This window comes from Amblyraja radiata, chromosome 11 (assembly GCF_010909765.2).
Source record: "Amblyraja radiata isolate CabotCenter1 chromosome 11, sAmbRad1.1.pri, whole genome shotgun sequence".
In the NCBI taxonomy this organism is placed as follows: domain Eukaryota; kingdom Metazoa; phylum Chordata; class Chondrichthyes; order Rajiformes; family Rajidae; genus Amblyraja; species Amblyraja radiata.
Window position 1 is genome coordinate 23,575,611 of NC_045966.1, and position 20,992 is coordinate 23,596,602.

Sequence of the window (20,992 nt, forward strand, 5' to 3'; positions counted from 1 at the left end):
GCACAAATGTGGAAAGGCCAGACCACTGTCAACAGAAAAATATCACTCTATTGGCAACCTGTACTTATATTGGTTTTGGATTTTGTAACTAGTTAATTTAAAAAGAGTAGAGCAGAATATGTGTTGCTTTTGCTTGATTAATGCAACTTCGACCAAAGAGATAACTTTGACTGAAAATGAAACTGGGCAAGATCCTCACTGACATGAATGGATAATGAAAGTTGGGGTATATTTCATAATTACTGTTATATTTGTTTCTCGAGGTTTACTCCTAATTCTATTACTCAAGAGACAAGAGACTGCAGATTCTATAATTTGGAGTAAAATGGAGGAAATCAGTGCGTTAGGTAGCATCTGTAGTGGCAGAGAGATGGTCGACGTTATTACCTTTTGAAGGCTGGTTTAAATTTACTATCTAAAATTTACCAACATTATGTTAAGGAAGTCTCGCGTATATCTATCTATCATATCTATATACTTTTAAAACTCTGTGTGTGGGTGTATGTCATTTTGCCTTTGAAACGTATCTCCTCGAAAACCAGACGAAAAATGCGGAGATTTTTACAATTTCGGTAGGGATTTAACATGATTTCAGAAATCCACTCCTTAAATTCGGTCGATTATTTCCCCAGATTTTGAATAAAGTTGTTCACAAAACTCACTTTTTCAAAAATAATCGCCGCTTGCCAGCTGCTGACGTCACAATGCCGACATGCCCACCTGCCTCATGGCCCCGCCCCCCCGCCGCTGTGGATTAATGCAGCTGCTGTCAAAGCGCATGCAGTTTTCCACGAGGTACGTTCGCCCACCCATCCTCCCGTTTTTCAAAAGGCGCAGAAAGATCGAGAAAGTTCTGCAGAACAATGATTCTACAGCTCAACTCAGTTATTGGATCTTTGTTCTGCACATCTCGGGGTCAGCAGCGTCAGACGCGCTGAACCTTCTCACTGCCGGCGCAGCTCGTGAAGCTCCTCCCATCCCCCGCCGGCCCGCCTGTGCGCTCATTCCAGCTGTAGGTTTCCAGAGAGTCGAGCCGCTTCTGTGTCTCATTTGGCAGCCCACTCACTCGCCCGGCTCCCCTCCACCCGCACCCCCTCCCCCTCTTCTCACCCCCCTTCTCCTTCCTCCCTCTCTCTCCTCTCTACCAAAGATACTATACCGCTATAGGATCTTTGCTCTCTACCCGTCACTCCTCTCCGGGGAGGCCCGATCGTATGTGTCCCCCCCCCCGGTCATGCTGGCGGAAGCCACGATCGGTTGGTCCCCCCGCTGCTTTTCACCGTCCTCAGATCGCTCCGTGCCTCGCTCGGGCTGCCGCCCCGCGTCTCTCCTCCCCCTCGCTCTCTCTCCCCCACCCTTTCTCTCTCCCCCCCTCTCTCTCCTCCCCCTCTCTCTCTCCCCCCCTATCTCTCTCCCCTCTCTCTCCCCTCTCTCTCCCCTCTCTCCCCCCCTCTCTCCCCCACTCTCCCCCCCACTCTCTCCCCCCCCACTCTCTCCCCCCCCCCACTCTCTCACCACCCTCTCCCCCCTCTCTCAACCCCCCCCTCCTCTCTCTCTCCCCCCCTCTCGCTCTCCCCCCCTCTCTCTCCCCCTCTCTCTCCCCCCCTCTCTCTCTCCCCCCCTCTCTCTCTCCCCTCTCTCTCTCTCTCTCACTCCCTCCCCTCTCTCTCCTCTCCCTCTCTCTCCCCCCTCTCTCTCCCCCCTCTCTCTCCGCTCTCTCTCTCTCCGCTCTCTCTCTCCCCCTCTCTCTCTCCCCCTCTCTCTCCCCCTCTCTCTACCCCCCTCTCTCCCTCTCCTAAACCCCCTTCCCTCCACCCCATCCCCACCCTCCCCTTGCCCCTCTCTCCTCCCATCTCTCTCATCCCTCCTCCCCAACCCTCCCCTCCTCTCCCTCTGTCTCTTTCCCTTCTGTCACTGCCACTTTCTCTCTGTCTCTCCCCATTCTTTCTCTGCCCTCACTCTCTATCTCTCCCCCCCCCCTCCCTCTCTAGATGCGCCTGCGAGTTGGGGGCTATGCGTCAGTGGATAGGACGGTTATGGGGTAAAAGGAGCAAATTAATAATAATATATCAAGGGGGGTAGTTAGCGTGTGTGTGGGCGGGTAGTTAGTATGTGTGACGCCGCGTGCCACGCCCCCAGACCCCCCTCCCCCGCAACCACACGTTGGGGGAACAGACCCAACGGGTCTGCACTTGGTCTAGTATACTTTTAAAACTGGGTCAGTCAGTCATTTTGCCTGTGAAATGTATCTCCTCGAAAAGCAGACGGCTAAACGGGAAAATGTTTACATAGGAGAGATTTTCCATGTGATTTTAGAAATCCACTCCTGTCCATTTGGTACATTATTTTCCAGACTTTTTTAAATTAAAATTGTTGACCAATCTGACCTTTTTTAAAAATCTGACCGCTGCCCAGCTGCTGACGATACAGTAAAAGGAGCAAATTAATAATATTAATATAATATCAAGGGGGGTAGTTAGCATATGTGCAGGGGGAGTATTTAGTGTGTGTGACGCTGCATGCCGCCCCCCCCCCCTGCAAATTCGCGTTGGGGGAACAGACCCAACGGGTCTGCACTTGGTCTAGTTATAATATAAAACTCTGATCTTGGATGTGGATGTATTTATTTGTGTGTGAATGTATGTGTTCGTATGTGATTCACATCTCGAAAACCCGAAGCACTAACGTTGAAATGTTTACATATTCCGGTAGAGATCTACCTCATGATCTCAAAAATCGCCTCATCTGATAATTTGATTCATTATTTCCCAAATTTATTACTAAAATTGTTCACCAATCTGAGATCTTTTTTGAAGTTAACGAGCTGATGACGTCACAATGCTCTGCTCCTCGCGGCCCGCTGTGCAGTTTTAAACGCGATGCCTGCTGGGCACTGTTTTCCAGGAGTGACGTCACCACCCCCTCCTCCTCTCTCCCCCCTCCCCCCTTCTTCTCCCCTCTCCTCCACACCCCCTCCACTCCTCCCCTCCACCCACTCCTCCCCTCCGCCTCCCTCCCCTCTACTCACTCTCTCTCCGCCCTCTCCCCTCCCCCCTCCACCTACTTACCACACTAGGCCTCATAGTAAGACTTTAGATCTGATGGGATTGTTGTGCACCATTAAAGTACACTTAAGTTAGGAAATTTATGAATAATCTTTTAATTTTTGGTATTAGAGTTTTGCTTTCTTTTGTGCAACTGAATTTGAACTGTTCTGCACAAAATCTGGCTGCTGCAAATTGAATTAAATCATGCAATTAAACTCTGTGCACTTGAGCAGTGCTAACCAGTACCACATTTTCCACACTCCTGATTCGAACACTTCACCAAAAAGGAGAGTCGAGGTGTAGAGGTGGTATTGAGGTCAAGATTAGATTAGCCATGATCTCACTGAATAGTGAAGCAGGTGCAAGAGACTGATCTATTATGCCTTCTTGTAAAATGTAACAGGAAAAAAGTTTTAAAAATACCATGGTCTAATTTTTGAGCAAATAGAATTTTATCTTGAGTGTATATAGCAAACTTTGCAATGTTTAATAGACCAGATTTACAACAAAACGATTCAGCATAACTAATGTCACATACACCATTTTTCCAATGCAAACATCCTGAACCACAAGCAGCGGAGCAGACATTGTAACAAGATTAAGATCTGCTTCTTTGCTGGATAAAGGGACCTCCTCGACCCAATTTGCTACCAGATGGCTAGGATGTGTCAATCTTTAGGTCAGTTTCTCCTTATCTTTGCATCTACCCAAGAGTGACAATTCTCACCCATGTTCTTCTCGCTGATCTTCCCAATATCTATGATCTGACCCTGAGTTATGACCTGAAACTCTTCAAATCTTGTGCCTTAAAATTTGGATCAAACAATAAGGGAAGACAGATGTAAACACAAGGAACTGCAGATCCTGTTTGTTTTTTTTTAAAGACACAAAGTGCTGGAGGAGCACAGTATGAGATGACAAACGATTTTCCCTATGCCTCAGTTATTTGATAAGGCTGTCTCCCTCTCTCTTTCTCCCCCCCCCCCCCCCCAACACACCTACACACCCTCCGCCTACTGCATCTGAATGGCTCGTCTCAACTAGGTTAACAAGTTACATTGGCCCTAATTTATCATACAATTGTCTCTGGATGGCTGTCATTTTCTTTCTTTATTTTCATTTTTAATGCTAGCTTCATTAAAAATCCATAATTTACAACAAAATCACAGCAGGATCAGGTAAAATCTGTGTTAAACCACCAACACTGAGCCTGAATTTGGATGTGACAGTTATCTTTGGACTTAAGGAAAATATAAGATGATGGTCCAAAGTTACGATAAAAAGCTCCCGCTAATTGCCCATCTGTTTCTGGTGCTCTAACCAATACCCGGATGAGTCCCTCAACCAACAGTTATTCTTCAGTAATACCAAACGAGCATCAGTGACAATCAGACTCAAGGTTCAAATCAATCATCACCCTGAGCTAACAAGTTCACTCTACATTTAATATTTGGATTATTATCTGTAGCATTTCAATTGATTTATTAAACTGTCTAAGGCCAGTACATGCTACTGACAATGAATAGTCTTCTAAAATACACAATCTTACATTATTAGCAAGTATATTTTATTACATTAAAAAAGCAAGAGAAATACATTATTCAGAGTTTTGGTAGTTATTTCAATGAATAGTAAAGAAGCTCTTAATTTGGTTAGGTTCAGCTAACACAAAATATCATAGTGCAATGTTATCCAACAGGAGAATCTTCATTATCTGACAAATTTAGGGTTTCACCTTCCCTGGAAATAATGTTCTCCATATTTTGCTTTTCACTACATCAATATTCAAATACAATTGCTTGAATATAAGCACATTTCTGCAATTATTTGACAAAAATGAAGAGAATCCCCCAAACGTGGGACATAATGCAAAAGAGGTTGGTGTTTCCTGCCAAGGCTTGGTGTTGCATAAAATTCTGTTGGATAATGAATATTCCACTGAATACAAGTTTATATAAACTTGATGAGATGATATCTCACAAAAGTTAATTTTAGATAAGGGACATGAGAACAGGAATAAATCATTTCTGAATTTATAAAATCAGACAATTTATAAGCAGCAGGCATACAATTTTAACTGTCTCAAACTTAAATAAAGTACATCCTTTACAAAAAGTATAGCGAAAATCTTATGGGATATAAAAAAATATTTCCATTTGAGTTAAACAGAAAACTAAATTCAAAGCACCAGAAAGTGGCATGGTATGTAATAAGCATCACAGTTTGAACTCAGATTAACCCTGAATTTGTGTGTTCCGACTGACAAGATCACACAAACACAATGCATTGGAACATCCTAATATTTTGTATGTATCGCAGATTTTAGAATCCAGAACAGAAAAACCTCCAAAACAAAGCAAATCTGCAGTTGATCACAATCTTTTGTGATTGAATTAGAAATACAGTTCAAAGTAAAAATAACAAAATCACATTTAAAAAAAATGTTTGACTATTAGGTTTGTGTATCGTTAGGTGACAGCGTGTTGCCATGCTTTGAAAATAAGTTAAAGGATTGAGATCCAAAGATACTCTAACATTCCAGTGCATCATTTTGTGCAGTGATAGTTTGTTGAAAGAGTCACAGTTTATATAATATAAAAATCACCTTTTCAAAACAATTTATAAACGTTATGTTCCAGTTGCTGCACTTAAAAGCAGTTCCTTTAGTAGATTGATCTGTTCTTCTAATTGCGGATTCAATGATCTTCCCAAATCACTGAACACTCGACTATAGAATTCCTCCATATCATTAAGAACGTCTTCCTTAGTGATGGCATCATGTGTTGTGAGCACCGGAGGTGTGTCAGCTAAAACATATTTCACCCGTTCTGTGATTGAAAGCCTTAGGTGACCTGAGGAACACATTCAAGACATATTACAGAAACACTTTATCAGATAGATGCTCAAGACACATAACAGTGAAAAATACATACTGTAAGATGTTTAATTTATCCGAGCTTCTTATTGCCATTTTGTATCTTTTCAAAATGGAAATAGCACTACACAGCGAGGAAATGCAAAGAGTAGGAGTGAACGGGTCCTTTTCAGAATGGCAGGCAGTGGCGAGTGGAGTGCCGCAAGGCTCGGTGTTGGGGCCGCAACTATTTCCCATATATATTAATGATTTGGAAGAGGGAATTAGGAGCAACACTAGCAAGTTTGCGGATGACACAAAGCTGGGTGGCAGTGTGAACTGTGAAGAGGATGTTAGGAGGTTGCAGGGTGACCTGGACAGGTTGAGTGAGTGGGCAGATGCGTGGCAGATGCAGTATAATATAGATAAATGTGAGGTTATCCACTGGAGGCAAAAACAAGGGGGCAGATTATTATCTCAATGGGGTTAGGTAAGGGGGAGATGCAGCAAGACCTGGGTGTCCTTGTACACCAGTCACTGAAGGTTGGCGTGCAGGTACAGCAGGCAGTGAAGAAAGCTAATGGAATGTTGGCCTTCATAACAAGAGGATTTCAGTATAGGAGTAAAGAGGTTCTTCTGCAGTTGTATAGGGCTCTGGTGAGACCACATCTGGAGCATTGTGTACAGTTTTGGTCTCCTAATTTGAGGAAGGACATCCTTGTGATTGAAGCAGTGCAGCATAGGTTCACGAGATTGATTCTTGGGATGGCGGGACTGACATATGAGGAAAGATTGAAAAGACTAGGCTTGTATTCACTGGATTTTAGAAGGATGAGGGGGAATCTTATAGAAACATATAAAATTATAAAAGGACTGGACAAGCTAGATGCAGGAAAAATGTTCCCAATGTTGGGTGAGTCCAGAACCAGGGGCCACAGTCTTGGAATAAAGGGGAGGTCATTTAAGACTGAGATGAGAAAAAAACTTTTTCACCCAGAGGGTTGTGAATTTATGGAATTCCCTGCCACAGAGGGCAGTGGAGGCCAAGTCACTGGATGGATTTAAGAGATAGTTAGATAGAGCTCTAGGGGCTAGTGGAGTCAAGGGATATGGGGAGAAGGCAGGCACGGGTTATTGATAGGGGATGATCAGCCATGATCACAATGAATGGCGGTGCTGGCTCGAAGGGCCGAATGGCCTCCTCCTGCACCTATTTTCTATGTTTCTATGAAATAGGCCCTTCGGCCAAACTGTCCCTGCCCATCAAGTTGCCTAACTGAACTAGTCCTACTTTTATGCACCTGGCCCATATTCCTCCAAAGATAGACACAAAATGCTGGAGTGACTCAGAGGGACAAGCAGTATCTCTGGGTGATGTTTTGGATCGAGACTCTTCTTCAGACTAAAGTCAGAGGAAAGGGAAATGAGTGATGTAGATAGTGATGTAGAGATATAGAACAATAGGATAAGGAATAGGAATACTTTATTGTCACATGTGACTAGGCAGTGAGATTCTTTGCTTGTATAAACAATGTATACAAATAGCAGCCACCTACGGCGCTGAAAGATATGCAAAAAAGTAACGATGATAAAGGAAACAGGCCATTGTTAGCTGTTTGTTAGGTCAGAACGAGAAGCTGGTGCGACTTGGGTGGGGGAGCGATTTCGTTGTCTCTGTACTGTACACTGACAATGACAATTAAAATTGAATCTGAATCTGAATCTGATGGAGAGAGAGAGAATCTTTGGGGATTCTCTTAATTTGAGTCAAATAATTGCAGAAATGTGCTTATATTCAAGCAGGGGTTACTTGAAGTTAGAGAAATCAAAATTGATACCACTGGGTTGTAAGCTGGTCAAGCGAAATATGATCGTTGTTCAAGATGTTGACCCTTATACATCGGTGAGACCAAACGTAAACTGGGCGATCGTTTTGCTGAATACCTTCCCTCAGTCCGCCTGGGCCTTTTACTGGAGCCTACCAGGGAGAAGGCAATTCTAGATCTAGTGTTGTGTAATGAACCGGATTTGATGAGGGAACTCGAGGTAAAGGAGCCATTAAGGGGCAGTGACCGTATTATGATGTTTTAATCTACAATTTGAGAGGGAGAAGATAAATTGGAAGTGTCAGTATTACAGTTGAACAAAGGGGACTATGGAGGCATGAAGGAGGAGCTGGCCAAAGTTGACTGGAAAGATACCCTGGCAGGGATGACAGTGGAACAACAATGGCAGGTATTTATGGGAATAATACAAAAGGTGCAGGATCAGTTCATTCCAAAGAGGAATAAAGATTCTAAAGGGAGTAAGGGGCGACCGTGGTGACAAGGGAAGTCAAGGACAGTATAAAAATAAAAGAGAAGAAGTATAACATAGCAAAGATGAGCGGGAAGCCAGTGGATTGGGAAACTTTTAAAGAGCAACAGAAGATAACTAAAAAGGCAATATGGGGAGAAAAGATGAGGTACGAAGGTAAGCTAGCCAAGAATATAAAGGAGGATAGTAAAAGCTTCTTTAGGTATGTGAAGAGGAAAAAAGTAGTTAAGACCAAAGTTGGACCCTTGAAGACAGAAACAGATGAATTTATTATGGGGAACAAGGACATGGCAGACGAGTTGAACAGGTACTTTAGATCTGTCTTCACTAAGGAAGACAAAAACAATCTCCCAGATGTACTGGTGGCCGGAGGACCTAGGGTGACGGAGGAACTGAAGGAAATTAACATTAGGCAGGAAATGGTGTTGGGTACACTGATGGGACTGAATGGCCTACTCCTTCACCTATTGTCTATTTTCTCCTAGTTGCCAAACACTTTAATTCTCCTTCTCATTCCCACCTTTCTGTCCTAGACCTCCTCCATTGTCTCCAGTGAGGCTAACCGCAAATTGGAGGAACAGCATCTCATATTTTGCTTGGGCAGCTTACAACCCAGTGGTATGATTATTGATTTCCCTAACTTCAAGTAACCCCTGCATTCCCTCTCTCTCCATCACTTCCGCCACCCAAGTCGCACCAGCTTCTCGTTCTCACCTAGCAAAAAGCCAACAATGGCCTTTCCTTTATTATCTTTACTATTTTGCATATCTTTCATTCATTTGTTCCATTTCTCTCTACATCACTATCTATATCTCATTTCCCTTTCCCCTGACCCTTGTCTGAAGGGTCTCGACCCGAAACGTCACCCATTCCTTCTCTCCCGAGATGCTGCCAGAGAGTTACTCAAGCATTTTGTGTCTATCTTCGGTTTAAACAAGCATCTGCAATGCTTTCCTAACATATTCCTCCAAACCGTGCCTATCCATATATCTGTTCAAGTGTCTTAAATGGTGTAATGGTACCTGCCTCTACCACTTCCTCTGGCAACTTTATTATATGTTTATTTGTTGTGTTTTTGCATTTAATCTGCCTGTCAAGCAGCAGTATTAAGAATGTAATTGTTTCATTGCATATGACAATTAAACACCTTTAACGAGCTCATTCCATATTTGCATTGCTGGCAGTGTGAGAAAACTAGCCCTCAGACTCCTTTTAAATCTGCTCTTCTCATTTTAAACCCATACCTTAAAGCTTTTGGCTCCCCTGGGGAAACGATTATTATTCGCTTTATCAATGCCACAAATATGTCCAAATAGACTTGAAATGAAGACTTGAGGAATCTAATGAATTTACTGCAATCTGAAATTATTCAAGGCACAATCAACATTCCATATTGACTTTGGTGCCTTCCCTCACAGTGGGAAACTTCTGATTCTGCTGTGGGGGGATGTTTTATGTTGAACTCTATCGTGTGTTGTGTTCTTTATTTTACTGTATGGTGATCACATTTCACTGTGCCAACTGGCACATGTGACAAATAAATGGATCTTGTATATTCCTTTAATCTCAGATGTCATCGAGCAGGGCAATGGGAAAATAATAACTAAACCTCTGAGTTTCCTTTTCGTCCCATTAGCACTGTAAAGTTCAATGCACCAAGTAACTGACCGAAAATGTGTACATAGATTGAGTAACTGGTTTTGGATTTGGGGTTTGGGTGATAACATTTCTACTTTGCATTGACGTTTTGTAAGAGGAAGCTAGAGATTTAACATCCTTGCCTTATACTATCCTACATGTATACAACAACGGCCATTTGTCCATCAAGCTGATAACAGTTAGTGAGGAGCAGTCCCATTAGTCACATTCCACCTGTCTCTATTTCTCTGCATCCATGCAAATGATTCTCTCTCACACATTTGAGTCTTTTTGCCATTGAGTTGCACCAAGGGGATATTTAGAATGGACAGTTAATTTACCAGTACATCATTGGGATTTGGGAGGAAACTTATGTGGTCACCGGGTGAAAGTGCAAACTCCAAACAGTCAGTACCCAAGGTCAAGAGAGAGTTAGATTTAGCTGTTAGGGCTAAGGGAATCAAGAGATATGGGGGAAAAAACTAGAACGGGGTACTGATTTTGGACGATCAGCCATGATCATATTGAACTGGCTCGAAGGGCTGAATGGCCTACTCCTGTACCTATTTTCTAGGTTTTTATGTCACGATCTAACCTGGAACTATGATGCAGCAGCACCACCAACTGTGCCAACGTGCTGCCCATCAGGATCTTGGACCCGGATTTTAGTGTTAACTAGACCAAGGGGGACCCGTTGGGTCTCGCCCCTCAACGCGCAGTTGGGGTGGGGGGGGGGGGGGAGCGGCCTGCGGCGTCACACACACACTGGCTACCCCCCACACACACACTAACCACCCCCCTTGATATTAGAGAGGGGGCAGAGACAGAGAGAGAAGGGCAGAGGCAGAGAGAGAGAGAGAGAGAGGGGCAGAGAGAGAGAGAGGAGCAGAGACCGAGAGAGGGGGAGGGAGAGAGGGGGAGGGAGAGAGGGGGAGAGAGAGAGGGGGAGAGAGAGAGGGGGAGAGAGAGAGAGAGAGATGGGGAGGGAGAGAGGGGGAGGGAGAGAAGGAAGGGAGAGATGGGGAGAGAGAGGGGGAGGGAGAGAGAGAGAAGGGGGGGAGAGAGGGGATGGGGAGAGAGGGGATGGGGAGAGAGGGGATGGAGAGAGAGGGGGGGAGAGGGAGAGAGGGGGAGGGAGAGATGGGGAGAGAGATGGAGAGAGAGGGGGGGGAGAGAGAGAGAGGGGGGAGAGACGGGGATGAGAGAGAGAGGGGGGGAGTGAGAGGGGATGGAGAGAGGGGGAGAGAGTGGGAGGGAGAGAGTGGGAGGGAGAGGGGGAGGGAGAGGGGGGTAGCGGGGCGGGGGGCCCCAGGCAGCAGCAGGCGACCGGGTGACGTCACTCACAGAGCGTGGAACACAGCTTGAGACCCATTGTGACGTCATCACGTCTTCAGCCAAAGCCAGTCGGTTTTATTTTCTAAGTTATTTCAGATTTTTGAACATTTTGATTAACAACTCGAGAAATAATGCATGAATTTTTCAGATAAGGCAATTTTGGTCTCCACGGGATAAATCTCTATCGAAATATGTAAAAATTTTAGCGTTAATGCGTTGTTTTTTCGGAAAGATGTGATCACACACAAATAAATAAATACACTACAAGATCAGTGTTTTATAGTTATATAAAATGATATTACCGTCAAATTAGACAACAAAGTGGTACTATCAGAAGGAAAGCTATTTTCTTGACTTACGCTTTGTCACCTCTTGATAACTCAGAAGCAGTAAACATAGAAGATGGACAAGTTCATCCCAGTATTGCCATTTGCTTGAACGATGCTCCTGAGAAAATGAACATTAATATTAAATATGTAACATATGCTTTACAGTTACCTCACTTGTAAATTCTAAAACTTTATTTTCCATATTTGGACCCCAGGTTTTTCTTTTACATTTAATTAGACTAGTCAATTGATCCCATTTTTCTAGTGTACATTCCTCTGATTTTCTAGTGTACATTCCTTACTTAATAGAAAATCTATCCTGAAATCTCTAATGTCACAGAATCCACTCCCTTTTGGAGTCACACAGCATTGAAACAGGCCCTTCGGCTTAACTTGCCCACACTGACCAACATGTGTTAATAACTTCATTTGAGTAAAGGAGCAGGGAGGTTCTACTGCAGTTGTACAGGGTATTGGTGAGACCACACCTGGAGTATTGTGTACAGTTTTGGTCTCCAAATCTGAGGAAAGACATTCTTGCCAGAGAAGGTTCACCAGACTGATTCCTGGGATGTCAGGACTTTCATATGAAGAAAGACTGGATAGACTCGGCTTGTACTCGCTAGAATTTAGAAGATTGAGGGGGGATCTTATAGAAACTTATAAAATTCTTAAGGGGTTGGACAGGCTAGATGCAGGAAGATTGTTCCCGATGTTGGGGAAGTCCAGGACAAGGGGTCACAGTTTAAGGATAAAGGGGAAATCCTTTAGGACCAAGATGAGAAAAACATTTTTCACACAGAGTGGTGAATCTCTGGAACTCTCTGCCACAGAAGGTAGTTGAGGCCAGTTCATTGGCTATATTTAAGAGGGAGTTAGATGTGGCCCTTGTGGCTAAAGGGATCAAGGGGTATGGAGAGAAGGCAGGTACAGGATACTGAGTTGGTGGATGATCAGCCATGATCATATTGAATGGCGGTGCAGGCTCGAAGGGCCGAATGGCCTACTCCTACACCTATATTCTACGTTTCTATGTTTCATCATGACAAGAATTAGTTTGTCGACATTTCACCAATAAAATCTTGCATCTAAAATAGATTCTTTTGCAATCTCCTATAATCAAGGGAACAAATACGTTTATACATCTGTCCTCACATTCAGTCATTTTAGGTCTAAATTCATGAATCTGTATGTACCCCTCCACTTTCACGACATCTAAGTCATCTTGCTTCAGTAGGAGATGTACGAGATTGCAGATGCTGGCACCTTGACCAAAAAACAATGTGCTTGGTCTGAAGGATGGTCCTACCCAAAACTCTGTCTGTCCATTTTCTTCCACAGATTCTACCTGACCCACTGAGTTTCCTCCAGCACTGAGGTTTTTGTTTCAAATGAATATGGGCTTTAGTGCAATGTCAAACTAGACAACAAAGTGCGATTGCCCCAATCAAAGTCATGTTTGTGACACAAACATTCATTTTTCCTCTTGATATTTTGTACTACGATAGGAAAGATTAGTTGTATCAGCTTCAAAGGGAAATTTAGCATAAATAATGAGTTATTTTTAACATAAAGACAAATATTGCGAACCTTTCCGATTGCTTTTTTGTACATGTCCACTGAATGCTACAACAGGAAAGAAAATCTTATTTGCACATTCCAGCCATTCACACTTAGTACTGAATTCAATAACTTCAGGTACCAGTTGTATGAGAAGTGGGCAGTACTGGAAATATTGCTTTAATCTTTCTCTCTCCATGTTCTAATTTTTGGGCATTTCCTCTATTTTCTTTTTTTTTGTGCTCTGTCTCTAACTTCTTAACACACCAACCACAAAACTGTATCTCCCTCCAATCCTGACCTCGCTATATCAGAGATCTTCCCTTTATCCTAACCATGCCTTCCCCCAACATAACTGCAACCGATAACTATCTTGCATTTTCATTCCCAGTTCTGATGACGTTCTTTAATCTGAAACATTAACTCTTTAAAATAATTTGCACTTGAGCAGTTAACAGATCTAAGATACATCGATAGACATAGGATACATCGACACGGATATTACCTGACCCATGTGATTCCAGCATTTTCTGGTTTTGTATTGGATTTTAATGACTAGTACGTGTTTTGTACATGTTTACACCTCTAGTTTCTAGTTCCTAGTTTCTCACTATTTGGAAAATACTCCTAATTATTTCTCTCAAATCCAAGGGTGATGATGTTTCACTTACTCACAATGAAGTCCACAATGCTATGGGCTTTATGAACATATGTCCCATTGCAAATATTCGGCTCCCACATACACTAGTTCTGTCCCATCCAATGTGGAGGTTATGTTTTACAAACAAGCTTTAATTCCTCATCAAAATTCATAAGCATAATTTAAAACAATATGATGGCTTTTAAGTAGTAAAAAAGTACACACTACTAGTTTAAAATTTGCATTGAATACATAAAATGCTTATATAAAGTAACAATGTAGCTTAAAAGACTAACCCAAAATATAAAAAAATAATGATAACATAAGGGGGACCAAAAAATCACATACCTAAAAAGTGAAGAAAGAAAGTGTACTTACATTAGCTTCTAAGTTAAATTTAGCATATTTAAGGAAATGTAGTACTTTTCCCAATGACATTGGCAGACCTGGGTCTTTTTTCTCAGTGCAATGGTGAAAAAAAAATTCTAGTAACTTGCAGCGCAGCAGTTGGCTCTCCATACTTCTTAACAGTGTTAATCTTCAAGGTAATAGAGAAAAAATAATTTACAGTCAACAGATATGGTTTACACAGTTTGTATCATTCCAAAATGTGAATTAATAAACAAGTTTTTCTGTTTACCTTTGTGATCGTTTAGAAATGTCTATGAAGTCTTGAAATATTGCCTCTGCAATTTTATTTGAGCTACAGGTTGGGGATTTGTCCACTTCTACAGCCAAGGTAAGCATCTTCTGAAAGAGGCAAATAACTCTGCAAAATAAAGCAATGCAAGTGACAACATTCATTAGATATTGGGCGGAATATTGGCCTGGCAAATTTATTATCATAATATTTCTTAATAAAAACTCTTAATATCTCTTATGTTTTACTATTTAAAAGGGGTGGGACAGTGAGTGGCACAGCGGTAGAGTTCCTGCCTTACAGCTTCAGAGACCTTGGTTTGATCCTGCTACGGGTGTTATCTGTAAGGATAATGTACATTCTCCCCTTGACCGTGTGGGTTTTCTTGGAGTGCTCCGGTTTCCTCTCACACTCCAAAGGTTTGCATGTTAATTGGCTTGAGTAAAATTGTAAATTGTCCCCAGGATGTAGGATAGCGTTAGTGTACAGGGATTGCTGGTCGGTGCGGATTCGGTGGGCCAAAGGGCCTGTTTCCGTGCTGTATCCCTAAACTAAACTAAATAACTAGATTGGTTATTTCCTACTAACCAATTGTAGTGCTTGTTAGTAGTTGCTCCGCCTAATATGCAATTTATATTACCAAGAGCGTGCTTACGTAATTCAGTCTGAGTAGCTGCTAGTTACTGTAATGTCCTGCAGACCGTTGCTGTAAGTGGACTTTAATAAATATGTGTTGTAAATATGTGTTGTAACCCCCCCACCCTCACATCAGTCTGAAGAAGGGTCTCGACTCGAAACGTCGCCTATTTCCTTCGCTCCATAGATGCTGCCTCACCCGCTGAGTTTCTCCAGCATTTTTGTCTACCCATTTACATAAGTTCTGTTATCCCACTTTCCTGACCCACTCCGTACACATTAGGGGCAATTTTACAGAGACAAGTTAACCTACAAAGCCAATGCGTCTTTGGGATGTGGGAGGAAACCCGCACGCTTGCAGGGGGAATGTGCAAATTTAACACAGACAGTGCCCGAGGACAGGATCGAACACAGATCTCTGGCGTGTGAGGCAGCCAGTCTACCAACTGTGCCACTATATTTTGTTTTCCAACACACAAAAAATTATACGTTGATGACTTTGGTTACTAAAAAAATGAAAATATAAATTTTCAGTCTTAAATCTCCAAGTGATGCTATGTCCCCCTTTACAGCTACTGTATGTTTTAATTAAGTTCAAGACTATGGGGCAGTACATTGGCCATAAAGTTGCTGCCTAAAAGTGCCAGAGACCCGGAATTGATCCTGAATATGGGTGCTGTCTGTATGGAGTTTGCTCCTTTTCCCGCATGGGTTTTCTCCGGGTGCTCTTGTTTCCTTCCACATTCCAAAGAGGTGCAGGAACCTATTTCAGACCCAACCCAAAAGGTAATATTTTCCTTTTGACCAGAGATTCTGTCTGACCTGTTGAGTTACTCCAGCTTTTTGTCAAGTCAAGTCAAGTCAATTTTATTTCTATAGCACATTTAAAAACAACTCTCGTTGACCAAAGTGCTTTACATCAGTGCAGGCACTAACGTGTTACATACAGTGGTACACAGATCTAACAATACATACATAAATACATACATACATACAGTGCTCCCTCAGAGGACCTCAAGAAACACTTGTGAGTAGAAATAGGTTAAAGGAGTCGATGGAGGGGGCAGTTCTGATAAGAGGGATGCTGTTCCACAGTCTAGGTGCTGCAACCGCAAAAGCGCGGTCGCCCCTGAGCTTAAAACTGGACCGTGGGATAGTCAGTAGCCCCAAGTCGGCCCACTTGAGGGACCTGGAGGTAGAATGGTGGGTTAGAAGATTTTTGATATAGGTGGGGGCAAGCCCGTTAACGGCTTTGTATATATATAGGAGGAGCTTGAAGTTGATTCTGTACTGTTCTGGGAGCCAGCAATGGCGGCCAGATCTCCCACAATTCAAAGCGAGGGAGAAAGTGCCCAGCGCTGACCAGTTGCCGTGGCAGTGCGCATGTGCAGGGCGGCCGATGATGTGCTGCCCGTGGTTGTGCGCATGTGCAGGGGCAGGATGTGCTGGCCGTAGCAGTGCGCATGTGCAAGGCGGCCGGGCGTGCCGGAGGATGAGGAGCGAGCGGAGACCCGGCGGCCCGGATATGGATGGCGGGCAGAGATGGAGAGTGACAGAGAGAGAGAGATAGAGAGGGGGGCCCGCTCAGAATTCAACGGCAGTTGTCCTGCCTTGGCCGGAGACCCCCTAGATTTCAAGGCCCTAGGCTTCAGCCTATTAAGCCTAGTGGTAAATCCGGCTCTGCCTTTTGCCCATCTATAATATTTCTTAATGGTGACTATCTCCAGTTCCCTTTTCCACCTTTTTTCAGCCTTTTGGTCCATGTCTCACCTGCTGACTAAGTCACTACACCTGTCTAAAATTATCTACTTTATGCCTTTCAGTACTATGGGCATATCAATATTTTTTCTTAATTTTTTAATCTATTCTTTGTTAATTCACCTTAGATTCCTAGAATCCATTGCCAGCAGATTATTACTTGCTGATGACGTGGGACCGGTTCTCTCTTGTATTTCTTCAGAGTCCTTGCAGATATCAATAAGCCACTTAATGACACTCCTGGAACAGAAAAGAACAGTATTTTAATTTGGAGATACATGAGACTGCAATTACTGGAATCTTGAGTAAAAAACAAACTACTCAGCAGGTCAGGCAACGTCTATGGAGGGGAATGGACCGACAATGTTTCAGGTCAAGACTCTTCTGCTGATTTATTTAATTTATTGATATTTATTTGTTGAGTGTGAAAAAATGAATACTAACTTTGCAAGAAAATGTCTGAGATCAGATGTCGAATGCTTCAGGTGATATATTTTCTTTCTCAAGTAAAATAATCACAGGCTCCCATTTTTAAAGAGAGGGCTCCATTTTATTTAATTGCTAACTGCATAGCTTAGATTACCTGAACAAATGCAAAGGTGCCACTAAGATAATAGACAGAGTTACTCTGTGCTATCTTCTTTAGAAATATAATTGATTACTTCATAATTCATGTTGATGGCAATATTTGTTGAATAGTATTTTGCATGTCATTGGAGCAGAATTAGGTCATTTGGCTCATTGAGTCTACTCCACCATTCAATCATGGCTGATCTATCTTTCCCTCTCAACCCCATTCTCCTGCCTTCTTCCCACAATTCTTGACACCCTTACTAATTAAGAACCTGTCAATCTCCGCCTTAAAAATACCCAAATGACAGCCTCTACAGCCGTCTGTGGTAATGAATTCCACCGATTCACCACCCTCAGCTTCTTTCTAAAGGTACATCCTTTTATTCTGAGGCTGTGCCCTCTGGTTCTAGAAGGCCATCACAGATCCTGTATCAACATGGATTTTTAAAACTAATTTCAGGATTTATTGTAGTTACTTTCAAATGTTTCTTTACAACTGTGAGATTTGCTTTACTGGATAGTTAGGATGTGCGAGCTGGAGTCACATAGATCAATTTTGTTTGATAAAAAATGAGAGCAGATTAGTTGTTTTAATGACAATGTTGAAGCCTATTTTTTAAATAGTAAATCTTTTTATTTTAAACTCAGTGCAATATTTTTAATTGTCAGGGTGGAAAGCAATACACCTTCTTACGATTATTAGTCCAGTTTAGTTTAGTTTGGAGATACAGCGCGGAAACAGACCCTTCGGTCCACCGATTCCTCACCAAACATTGATCCCCGCACATTCACCCTACCCTACACACACACAAGGGACAATTTTATATTTACATAGAAACATAGAAAATAGGTGCAGGAGTAGGCCATTCGGCCCTTCGAACCTGCACCGCCATTCGATATGATCATGGCTGATCATCCAACTCAGTATCCCATCCCTGCCTTCTCTCCATACCCCCTGATCCCTTTAACCACAAGGGCCACATCTAACTCCCTCTTAAATATAGCCAATGAACTGGCCTCAACTACCTTCTGTGGCAGAGAATTCCACAGATTCACCACTCTCTGTGTAAAAAATGATTTTCTCATCGGTCCTAAAAGACTTCCCTCTTATCCTTAAACTGTGACCCCTAGTTCTGGACTTCCCCAACATCGGGAATAACCTTCCTGCATCTAGCCTGTCCAACCCCGTAAGAATTTTGTAAGTTTCTATAAGATCCCCCCTCAATCTTCTGAATTCTAGCGTGTACAAGCCGAGTCTATCCGGTCTTTCTTCATATGAAAGTCCTGCCATCCCAGGAATCAGTCTGGTGATGCCAGGCCAATTAACCTATGTCTTTGCAGTGTGGGAGGAAACCGAAGATATCAGAGAAAACCCACGCAGGTCACGGGGAGAACGTACAAGCTCCGTACAAACAAGCACCCGTGGTTAGGATGGAGCCCGGGTCTCTGGCTTTACACCTACTCCACCGTGCTGCCGGCCAGGACTCTTAAATAATATCGGCTAATCTAAGCATGACTGCAACATGATATGGATGTTCAGATTTTCTCGTTAACCTTTTCTACCTGAAAGAAAAGACAAGGTGAAAAACTACAAAGGCAAGTGTGTAGGAAGGATCTGCAGATGCTGGTTTAAATTGACGAGACACAAAAAGCTGGAATAACTCAGCGGGACAGGCAGCATCTCTGGAGAAAAAGAATGGGTGACATTTCAGGTCTGAAGAAGGGTCTCGACCCGAAACATCATCCTTTCCTTCTCTCAGAGATGCTGCCTGTCCCGCTGAGTTACTCCAGCTTTTTGTGTCTAACTAAAGGCATTGGGTAAAGTAAAATGTGTTTAAAAACTGAGATAACGTTAGTTTTACTGAAAGATCATTGACTCAAACATTGACTCAATTTCTTTCTCTGCAGATACTGCCTGACTTGATGAGTATTTTCAATGTTTATTGTTTCATGATTTCCAATATCTTTAGATATTTGCTTTTCAAACTAAGTGTTTATCACTTTTCTGCAACTTTGGGATACTGTGATTTCTTTTGTGAGTCTACTGATATTAATAAAGCCAAATTTTGGGAACAAAATATAATGTGCAGATGCTACTGTCATATTTTAGCACTTGCTAATGGATTTATCAATTAACTTAATAATACTTGCCTCTCAACAAATTACAAAATGGTCTCCTGTTACTTAAATGGTAAATTGTAGATTTAAAAAGGTTAAGATCTCAATACCTTACATTCCAAAATTTTTCATCACAGGATAGAACAGCCTTGGCTATGGATTGCTGGGGCACATCATGTTTCAGCTGAAAGTCATCCTCAAGTGTCTGAACAACATACTGTAGGAACAACAGTCGACTACCTTTGGTCAGAGAATCGTTCCTATGAGGATCCTTGAAATACACAGACAGACACACACACGTCATGCAGGATTAGATAAGGACAAAGTTAAAAATGCATTTATTTTTGTTCACATGCTCTAAAATAGTGTGATGCACTGTTCGTTACCTCTGTATTCTAACTAAGAACATTTGAATAATCGATTTATGGCTGACTCCATAGTAATCAGAAATTTACTATCTGCAATATCCCTTTCATTCTCAAAACACTGTCCATCAGGCAACTTTATGAAAAAAACTGAATAAAAATACATTAAATAAGCTACTCATGTTGTAGATTGCAAATGGGTACATTTTCAAAAGGATTCAGTTGAAAAATGTTGCTGTCCATTGTACAGAGTTCTGTTGTGTAGTTGCCGAGGCACAAACCATAGGTTTTTTTTAGAGATAAAGCATGGAAACAGGCCCTTCGGCATACCGAGTCCATGCCGACCAATGATCACATAACATAGAAAATAGGCACAGGAGGAGGCCGTTTGGCCCTTCAAGCCAGCACCGCCATTCATTGTGATCATGGCTGATCATCCACAATCAGTAACCCGTGCCTGCCTTCTCCCCATACCCTTTGATTCCACGAGCCTCAAGAGCTCTATCTAACTCTCTTTTAAATTCATCCAGTGAATTGGCCCCCACTGCCTTCTGTGGCAAAGAATTCCACAAATTCACAACTCTCTGGGTGAAAACGTTTTTTCTCATCTCTGTTTTAAATGGCCTCCCCTTTATTCTGAGACTGTGGCCCCTGGTTCTGGACTCGCCCAACATTGAGAAATGTTTTCCTGCATCTAGCTTGTCCAGTCCTTATATCATTTTATATGTTTCTATAAGATACCCTCTCATCCTGTCCACTAGTTCTATGTTATCCGAGTTTCACATCCTACACAATGGGGGCAATCTACAGATGTCAATTAACCTACAAACCTGCACATCTTTGGTATTTTCAGTGACATTCTGGCTTCATATTGGGTGGGTTTGAAGAAGCTTAACGACCATTTCAACTTGTATTCCAAAGCAATTTGTCATACTTGGAATTTAGTTATTAAATGATAATAATCATCCTGGTAGACAAAAATGCTGGAGAAACTCAGCGGGCGAGGCAGCCTCTATGGAGCGAAGGAATAGGTGATTTTTAGGTCGAGACCCTTCTTCAGTCTTCTTCAGTCTGAAGAAGGGTCTCGACCCAAAACGTTGCCTATTTCCTTCGCTCCATAGATGCTGCCTCACCCACTGAGTTTCTCCAGCATTTTTGTCGACCTTCGATTTTTCCAGCATCT

At 42.6% G+C, this 20,992-nt stretch overlaps 1 protein-coding gene and 1 long non-coding RNA gene across 4 annotated transcripts in view; one reads left to right on the top strand and one right to left on the bottom strand.

Annotated features, from left to right (window-relative positions):
• The first annotated feature begins 749 nt into the window (after positions 1-749).
• LOC116978379 lies at positions 750-19,982 on the top strand. Its single transcript, XR_004413451.1, has 3 exons — positions 750-795; positions 14,376-14,458; positions 19,582-19,982. It is a non-coding gene; the product is annotated as an uncharacterized LOC116978379 (long non-coding RNA).
• simc1 (SUMO interacting motifs containing 1) overlaps positions 3,491-20,992 on the bottom strand; it is a 37,919-nt gene continuing 20,417 nt past the window's right edge. For 2 of the 3 annotated variants that reach the window (XM_033029496.1, XM_033029498.1), the window contains 6 exons: positions 19,555-19,715; positions 16,877-16,993; positions 14,360-14,488; positions 14,098-14,257; positions 11,550-11,637; positions 4,139-5,899 (listed from right to left, as the gene is read on the bottom strand). In XM_033029496.1, the coding sequence (XP_032885387.1) occupies positions 5,676-5,899; positions 11,550-11,637; positions 14,098-14,257; positions 14,360-14,488; positions 16,877-16,993; positions 19,555-19,715 (879 nt within the window). In that variant the 3' untranslated portion in view covers positions 4,139-5,675. Of the gene's footprint in view, positions 5,900-11,549; positions 11,638-14,097; positions 14,258-14,359; positions 14,489-16,876; positions 16,994-19,554; positions 19,716-20,992 lie in introns of all 3 variants that reach the window. The other variant, XM_033029497.1, reaches the window with a different exon arrangement.